This window comes from Geospiza fortis, unplaced genomic scaffold, assembly GCF_000277835.1.
Source record: "Geospiza fortis unplaced genomic scaffold, GeoFor_1.0 scaffold40, whole genome shotgun sequence".
Lineage (NCBI taxonomy): Eukaryota > Metazoa > Chordata > Aves > Passeriformes > Thraupidae > Geospiza > Geospiza fortis.
The window spans coordinates 16,209,906-16,219,288 of record NW_005054297.1 but is presented as its reverse complement, the minus strand read 5'-3'; the positions used below and the strand labels follow the sequence as shown (position 1 = coordinate 16,219,288).

At 36.8% G+C, this 9,383-nt stretch overlaps 1 protein-coding gene across 2 annotated transcripts in view; it reads right to left on the bottom strand.

The window, feature by feature from the left end:
- Positions 1–6,718: 6,718 nt before the first annotated feature.
- Positions 6,719–9,383, bottom strand: part of SLC7A2 (solute carrier family 7 member 2) — a 15,568-nt gene continuing 12,903 nt past the window's right edge. For both annotated transcript variants that reach the window (XM_005415507.2, XM_014311881.2), the window contains exons 8-11: positions 8,915–9,114; positions 8,453–8,619; positions 7,764–7,872; positions 6,719–7,205 (exon numbers count right to left, since the gene is read on the bottom strand). In XM_005415507.2, coding sequence (XP_005415564.1) covers positions 7,027–7,205; positions 7,764–7,872; positions 8,453–8,619; positions 8,915–9,114 — 655 coding nt within the window. In that variant the 3' untranslated portion in view covers positions 6,719–7,026. The remainder of the gene's footprint in view (positions 7,206–7,763; positions 7,873–8,452; positions 8,620–8,914; positions 9,115–9,383) is intronic.

Genomic DNA, 9,383 nt, shown 5'->3' with positions numbered 1-9,383 from the left:
CGGGGCGCCTCGGCGGGGAGGGGCCGGAGCCGGGGCCGGGCCGCTCCCACCGCCACACTTCATTCTTCGCTAGAAACGCGGTGTGCAGAGCGGGGCTGCAGCTGCAGGACGTTCGGGGATACCCGGGGACGGCTGCTCTCGAAGCAGCTCCTCGGTGCCAGCTGCCCCTCGCCATACGAGGCTCTGCACAGGTCCGGCTGTTTGCGGGCTGCCTTGGTGCCCACAGCCGGCTGGGCAGAGCGGAGCACGGGCTGTGCCGCAGGTGACCCCGGGGCTGCACTAGGGCACTGAACAGTGCTGGCCTAAGACGGCAAAAACATATTTTTACGTCAGACTGTTGCACTCGTACCAGCCTGCCACACCGAAAGTTACCTCACTGTGGAAAAGAGAGGCGGTCACTCTCTGGACACAGGTGAAGCACATTGGGACGGCGCAGGTCTTTCTATGCTGCTGGCAAAGGGATGGAGGTGGTAAACTTGATGTCTGCCGTGTGTGTGGTTCTGCTCACAATGAGCTGTAAAAAGCCATTCCTTGAAATTTGAGGGTTTCCTTGGAGGAGAATAGAAAGGAAAATATGACTGGAGGGGGCCACAAAGGTAGATGCAAGGCAAGGTTGGACTTGAACGGGGGGAAAATAATGACTGTCAGAGATCAAAGGCAGACCCCGTAGTAAACACAACCACAGTTAGGTGTGAATAAAAATAAATAAAAATTGTGTCCCTGACCACAGCTCCAGGGCCACAGCAGATGTGAGAGCAGAGTGTTCACAGATTACTTAAAAGAAGCCTAGGCTTCATCTGTATCCACACAAAGAAAGTTAGAAGGTCCATGCATAATGTTCCCCCACCCTCATAAACACATGCACATTCAGAGTTTGGAGACTTGCTTGCCTGATCCAGCTCTGAGACTTCACCCTGGGGCACCTGGTTAGCATAAAGAAACCAGTAGGGCCCAGGAGTGGAGTAGGTTGATGAAATTTCATGATCTCTTTTTCATTCTGTTATCATAAACATGTCATCCATTACCTGTAACAAATTAAGAAAAAAGACTATTTTTGTTGCTACAGTGTTTCCCTCTTGAAACAATTAGAATACCAAGTATTATATCTGAAAAGGTTATCAGTCTTTGTTTTAAGGTAAATGAATCTCAGAAAGAACTCAGAAAAGTTGTGTAGTATAAACTGCAAATTTGCAATGGAAATACTCACGCTTGCTTATGATGAAGAGTGGGTTTTTTTTTTTCCCTGTCATCTGCAAAACTACTGGTTGCAATTCTTGTGTGCCTTCCTAGGTGAAATTTCCCTTTTGCTTTCACACACAGCCTAGGTCAATGATCTTATGGTGTCTGAGCTTCAAGTATTAGTGTATTGTGGAAAACATGGTAATAGCACATGGAAATAACACTATGACTGCATTAATTTTAAGACATATTTAAACTGGCATATTCCTTTCTCCAATGAAAATGTGTAAAACGAAGAAAGTTATTTTATGGATTTTACATGTCCTACTTTACAAAGGGTATGCATGAATTTTCATTTATAACCATCAGCAAAATTAATGTAAACCTTCATGTGAGGACCCCAGTCTTCCACATGAGTAGGCTGATAGATTAAATACATCTTTTCAAGTAATGTTTTAAATGTGATGAGATACTTGCAGATGACTTGCCCTCATTTAAATCAGTGGCCCTATTCCACTCCTTCATGGGACCAAGATTTTCAAGACCAGTCTTAGTACATCTGTATGTACAATATGGTGATTATTAATAATTTGAATACTATTATATAATTCCTTATAAAGAATATACCTCAGAAAAAATACTGTCATAACTACTTCTAAGTCTGTGAACAAAGATGACTACTCAAGTGTCTTTGAAAACAGTGCCAGATGATAATCCTGCTCTGTCAGTAGGGTTCTGTGTCCAGACTATTGTCATCCATTGCCTAGATACATGCTTTTATTCTCTTGCCATACTCACAGTACTATTCAAAATTAAGGAAGGTTTTGGGGTTGGTTTGTTTGGGGACTTTATGGGAGGGGTTTTTTTTCAGGATTGGGATTGTGGGGGTGTTGTTGTTAGTGTTGTGGTTAGTTGATTTGGTTTGGATTTTTTTCACAAATAGGAAACAAGGAAACAACAATGAGTTTATTCATCCAACTCTGTGGTTGGGTGAATACCAGGACAAGGCTTGGTGCTTCAGGAAGTTGGGCATGAAGCTGAGGGCCACTCGCCCCTCTGGAAATCAAACCTAATATCATCTCTGGTTTGGCAGTGTAACACAAAATGCCCAAATCAAAGGCTGTTATTTTCTGTTCCCTCTATGCAGTGCATACAATGTTATCATGTTATTTATTTTAAATGTACTATGATTTGTGCAATGTCATGACATTAGGTATCTGGCATACTCATGATGTTAAGTTACTATATTATTTTAGTGTTAAATAAAACTATAGTAGTGGTTAAAGTTACAGCTGCTGTATGAAGGACATACAAGTGATATTCAACTTTATTTAAAAATATGGAACAAATGCACTATTGTTATCCCACAAAGCACGTTTTACAGTAAATGAGGAGCAATGTAATTTCCATTAAAATTTGGAACTAAAGTAACTAAAAATGTCACTGGTAACAATTCTGTTATAAGGTGAGGAAAAAAGCACCATATTCTTAAATATAAGCAATTTTACATTCATAAAAATTCAAGATTTTTCATTCTGGTAGAGCACTTCAAAGAAATACAAATTTGTAGTGTAAATTGCATCATAATCATCTTATCTACACTTTGAATGCTCAGCAGCATACAATACAGAAATAATGACTAAAATGTACATACAAACAAAAAGAAAAGATGGATATGAATGCTAATATTTTTAAATGATTCACACATAATTTGATTTTAAAGATATGTAACACATATTTCATGCTTTGCTTTCTGGTACCATGAAAGAAAAAAGCTCTCCTAAATATTCAAATCCTCATATTCTGACTCCAACTAAACTTGGTGAAGCTGGAGTTGACCTCGTACAAGGCTCATGAAAACAAAGAAAAATAATAGAATTTGTCCAACTGACAATAAAATATATATATACACATACAGTTCTTTGTAATGCATGTCTGCATGTCTATGCACAGAAATCCTTCAATTCATGTAAGGAGTTTGATTTCTAAGATCAAACAGAAAATAGATCAGCACCAGGTAAAGGCATATTTAGCTTTGAAAAGGTCCAACTATTATAAATGCAGAGGTCCTCAAAACATACCAGAAAGAAATACTGAAGGTACAGGAAATTAAAAACAAACACAGAGATCCTATACTATATGAAATACCACCTGCTCTTTCTGTAAAATTTGTATTTGCTTAACACAGAGTAACCTCAGTGCCTTCAGTGAACATACTGCTATTCGTACCGACTTCCCAGCCTGTCCGGGAAGAATTAGGGCCTAGGAGCGTTAAAAAGGTGCTTTCATTTTCTCTTCATGCACTCAAGTAAGACACACCAGACTTCTTGTGAATTAAATTCCTACTGTGAAAAATGTGTCTCAGTGTCAAAGGCCTCATACTCAATTGCACAGTCCCACACAGGTTTCCTGCACTGTCACTCACTCAGGATGCTTATGGCACATTGATATTGGCACTTATTAAAAATTCTGTACCTTATACATTGGACCTTATATTTCTTAAATATATCTGGTTTTTCATACATTTTAGGGGAAAGGTGACTAGACTTGTAAATTTATTGTGAAATAAAAAACAGAATATATATTTAAGCTTTACCAAGCTTTGCCTCTAAGTTCATTGTATCATTTGAAGTTTCTGGAGGACACAAGTCAATTCCTGCTTAAGTAACTCTGTATCACTACAACTGACATTTATTGCTGCTAGTTCTCCAACAGCAGGTAATAAAAATGGCTTTAACACTTGGTAACATAAGTACAATATGACAGAATTCAGGAATCTGACCAGCATTTGTTGTGCAGGAAAAAGCATACCATTAATAGAATAGTTTTATCCATGGTAACAGACAATGAAATCTAGGTTACCTCATAAAAATACCATTGCAGAATGAGGAATACCACAGGAAGACCACTTCAGTTAACATGAAATATTAAGAAATGTTTTATAACTCCTTTACATCAGAACAAAAAGATTTTTTTGTTCTCTGTTAAATATGCTTTGGCTTACTTTCTTAAAGCCAACTAGGGAAGAATAACTTATCTAATGGCTTATCCTGAATGTACCAAAAAAAATAAAGCTTAGAAGAACCTTTTTTCTACAAAGGAAATAAAAACCCAATAAGCTACCTTCAAAAGTAGATATTTTGTATTAATATGTACCATTATTACTTGCACAGAACAATTTACAATACCAACAACTGTGTTAAAAAATAACAATTATTTAATTCCAATGGACTTGTGCTTCCAGCTGATCTTTCAGCAAGTGCAGAGATATAGCAAATGTGAGAAAGGATCAGGATTTCTTGCATCCATCACTTCTGTGTAGGACTAGCATGGCACATCCTTTGCTTCTGCAGGGTCCCGCTAAAGCATCTGGAATTTTAAGACTGCATATACAAATGCACATCAAATTTACCATAAATATCTTACCTCTGGCTTGCCTGTTTTCACTCAGCCACTGACTCATAATGAATATACACACGTATAAATAAGCTTTGCGCAGTTGAAGCAACTAAGAGTACCCAGTGCCTTTCCTTTAATGTCATTTTATATCTCATTAGTTATGTGGATAGCTCTGGTGCTGCAGCTCCTCCCATCTGTCTTAGCAACACTTGTACAGGCACATCCTATTATTTTAAAATAATTAATTTTGCTAACAAGTGGAGAGAAATATTCATACAAATGAAAGGGGATTTGTCAATACACAAAGTGCTGACACATCCATCAGGTAAATAAGCTAGAAAATTTACTTCCTTTAGTTCTGACGAGAGGCCTTATCTAGAACTTGCTTTAGTCAGAGGCTAATTGTATTGGCACTATCCCTTGAAAGGAAAAGTCCAGTGCAATATAGAAATTATTTTAACCAGTACATCAAATTCACTATGGTCTAATTTCAGACATTTGTGCACACATACATTCTCTAGGATGGCCTTGGGAGGGAATGCAGTATTCCTTGCACAGCACAGAACAGCAGCAATTTGTGCCTTGGGAGCCTGGTTGGCCTGCTCTATGGCATCAAAAACCATAGCAAAAAGTAAATCTGTGCTTCCCTTATGTTGAGATGTGCAAGGAATTTGAAGAGCTGTGTTTCACTGTAGGCTTGTAAAGACATCACACAAAATCTTCACATGGGCACGGCTGACTTGCGCCCACAGCAATGGCTTCTTTTGAAGCTGAGGATTTAAGACTACTGGGAAAGAAATCATTTAAGATTAAAAAGAGCAACTTATTGCTTTGAAAAAGGAGAGAGACAGAAGCAGCCTAACTAGTTTGTTTTTCTTCTTTCTTTCTTTTTTTCATAAAATTGCAGCTCTTATAAAAAGTAAGGTGCTCTTCACTGTCAGCCAACATAGCTCTCATGGCATCAAACGTTCTAATACCTAACAATGGAGATTAATACCAATGGTTAGTACCAGCAACAGATTGCAACTCTCCATGACAAAGTCCAAGACTTCTTGGACTGTTGGATTCTAACTCTAGGGAAGGACTTTTTGTCAATATATTCTTGCAAAATGACTTCATATTTTGGAATCCTTCATGGGACTTGAACCTACTCCTTGCTGAGAAAAAGTGTTAAAGTATCTGTGTGCCTTTGACAGATAACATGACTTATGCTAAAAGAAGAACATTTTCTGATTTTACCAGCATTAAAATAATTGTTTATCCAACACTGCCACTCCAGTTTGGTTCTTTACATAAATTAGCATTTTGACATCACACCCACATGAATGGATTTGTGGATGTAGGCGTGGCTCACAAAAAAGTCCTACACTAATATACATTTTAAGACTTAATGAAGGAATTAAATACTGTTTTGATAAGGTTTTTTTTCCAAAATCCAGACCTCTGTTTTTTAGCCTCCCCTACCATCTGAAAAGAAAGCTGGGATTTTTTGCATTAATTTTTCTTAGGAGAAGCAATATGCAACACTAATCTCAGCAATATCAATTCTGGGACATGTATAAAGGAGAAAATATAGGGGGAGAAGTGAATAGTAAGGAGGAAAACTGGATGACTGCTGGAGGTAAGTACCAAATTGTTTAGTCAGATGAGATTCTTGCCCTTCTGAAGTCAAAAGCAAAAAATTTTCTAAATTACATCTGATTGCCACTGTCAATACTATAACCAACATATTATTTCCCTGATGATTTTGCAGAAAACAAAAGAGCTTCTTTTGTGAGAAGCATCCTTCAAAGAAAAGGCATGCACTTAAGTAGAAATCTTGAATGCTATTTAGAGGGACTAAAAAGCTCTTAAGTGTCTTCACTGCTTGAGTTCTCCATGACTATGGATTAATAGTCATGATTAGCAAACACCAGTAATTACTTTTTTTTACATAAATAAATGCTCCTCTAATTTTTACCAAGTATCTAATCCATACAATTACCATTCATTTTGCAAATACTTTCCAGCCTGTATGAATGAAATTTATCGCCCATGAGTTACTCCAACAGAAAGAAGAGAATTTAGATTGTTACCAAAACACGTAACAAAGATAAGGAAAAGGTATGAAAGGCACTTATGTTCACAGTGGATTGTCAAATACTCAGAACTTCTTGCAGACAGTTCTAAAAGTCTTCATATCTGATGATTGCCAGTGATTTTGGATGACACTTCAAACAATGTCTCCAAATTTCTGCTTGCTAAAGGGTACTTTAAAAAAATTTAAATATTAATCTCCATGCTGTCAGTTCTGAAATTATGAAGATGGATTAGCAGCTTGTCCAAAATATCAGTTAGGCGTTGTAGTAAACACTTTCAAAAGGAACATGTTGGCAGAAAGCTTCTGAAATTTCAGTCTGCAAGTAAAATGCCAATTGAAGGTTTAAAAGATTTGTGTGTTTGCAGAGTTTAACATTCACTTGTCCTTTCATGTGGAAGAAATTGATCCCTTTCATTTGCATTTTCAGGGTCATCCACTGGGTTCTTTTCTTGCATCCCACTATTTTCTGAACAAGAATCATCATCTCCATTGCCACGATGACCTTCAACACTGTGTCTGATGCCATAGGCAAAGTAAATGAGGAAGCCTTCCAAAAGGAAAAAAAAAAAGTTCATAGGGTTTTCAGGCAAGTAGTGCATTAAAAAGTATATCTTTTTCTCAGGCTGAACAGATTTTTGCTAAACAATATTCTTCTTCAGATATCTGAATCAGAGCTCATGTTTCAGGTCTTCCCTGTTTCTACAGGAAATTCCAGTGCATCATTTTTGCATAATTAAATCCTCTAATAAATTATGGAAAGTATTATCTCTAATTCATGTCTAGATGGAATTAATACCATTTTCTAGATCTAAAAGAGGACTGACTGATATATTGGGAAGAAACCTGTTACAAGCAGGTTTCTACATAATTTTGGCTATACTTACTAGGCTTATTGGAATTCTTCCTATTACCTAAAAACTATATTTGTAATTTTGACTGCATATAGATACTTCTCTGAAGCATGCTCTTCCTTTTTATCAGAAATATTAGCTGATTTTTATTAAATCACTGAGATTTTTTCAAATATTTGAAGGAAAAGAATGTTCCAAGATGGGAATCGTGAGTTCTACAGTATGAAGTGACTGAAATGAACACAAGTACATACCAAGTAACATCCAGAAGCTAAATCTCATCCAAGTTTCTCCACTTAATTGTACCATCAAGTAAATATTTACCAGTATACTGAATGATGGCAAAAATGGCAATAGCGGAACCTAAAAGGAAATACTTATTATGTTTCTATTAAACATAAATTTTTTTGCATGTCACACTTCAGGTATGTAACACAAACTAGAGGTAAAGTGTAATCACTAATAAAGAATTGAAATTTTTTTAGTGTTGTAATGTAGTGAAATTTTCACTGTGTTTAACCAACAGTTTCTATAGATCTTAATCTTTTAAAATACATTATGTTTAATACATATTCTCTAAGGGTATAAAAAAACTTTCCAGTTTGCGTGGGACATATATTAATGAATTCCTGTATTTACAGCTGAAAAATAGTATATCTATCTCTCTTATTCTGAAATGCTCCCCCGTCTCCACCAGATTCCTTGACCTTCATCACTATACTTCATCATTTACATTAAATAACTGATCTTAGAACATAAGTGAAAGTGCAAAATGAAAGGTTTTATACTCTGTATTAAGTCCAAAGGATTGCAGATTACACAGACAAGTGATTGTACACTCATCAGTTTCTGACTTGTTTTCCAGCTTTAAGTTCTCTCTCGCACTCATTAGAATCCGTCCAAAGCTGTCATCAGAGAATAACATAGAGAATAAGTTATTCACCATAAAGGCTACTTTCTGCTGGTTCTGAGGCTGCCTTTGGATGAGGAGAATTGTAACTATGAAGAATATCACCAATAAAGCAAGAAGGCCAATACTCCAGGGCTCCAAGTTAGCAATGAAATGAATCCCATATGTAATGAGGACACTGAAGCCACAAATCAAGCAAGCTGTATGAAAAACAAAATTACAGAAATAGGTCACTTAATCTCTGTGTTGAAGAGGAAGTGACTTTTAAGAAGAGTGATAGCAAGATAAACATGAACTGTTGTTATGAATATGTTTAATTAAATGAAAATTACTACAGGTTAGATTGATTCATGAAGGATAAAAGCACGGAATGACACATGTATGACTGAAAGAGGGCATGTTATCAGTGGATTTTTAATTCTGTCTTTAACAAAATCCCACTATAAATGTTAATGCATACATGAGTTTACAGCATGCATACAGCCAAATACTTACCTAAGAGGCCCACTAAGAAGTTAACTATAGTTGCAGTCTGCTCAGTTGGTAAACTGGATGGATTAATCAAGGCCTGAAGACGAAAGTGATTCTCTTCTATCATGTTTATCTGTGACTCACTTACTGCAGATGCTCTTTCAGCTGCAGCCAAAGCTGCTTTTTCTGGAGAGTATTTTGGTTCCTCATAGGTGGGTTGGTACCTATGCATAAAACAGAGTAATAACCATAAAGCACACTTCTAAATTTGAAGCAATATGAATCTAGGAATGTACTGAAGCACTAAATTCTTTTCAGCAGACCTTCAGAATTCCCCAAGTTACAACTGCATTGCAACAGCATTACTAGTCAGTGTCACATATAAAATACTATGGCAATTCACTTTTTGGATTGGTTTGTTTGGAGATTGGGGCTTTTTGCAGTTTCTTAAGCTACCTGAATGCACTAATAGCTCAGATAAATGATCAGTCCC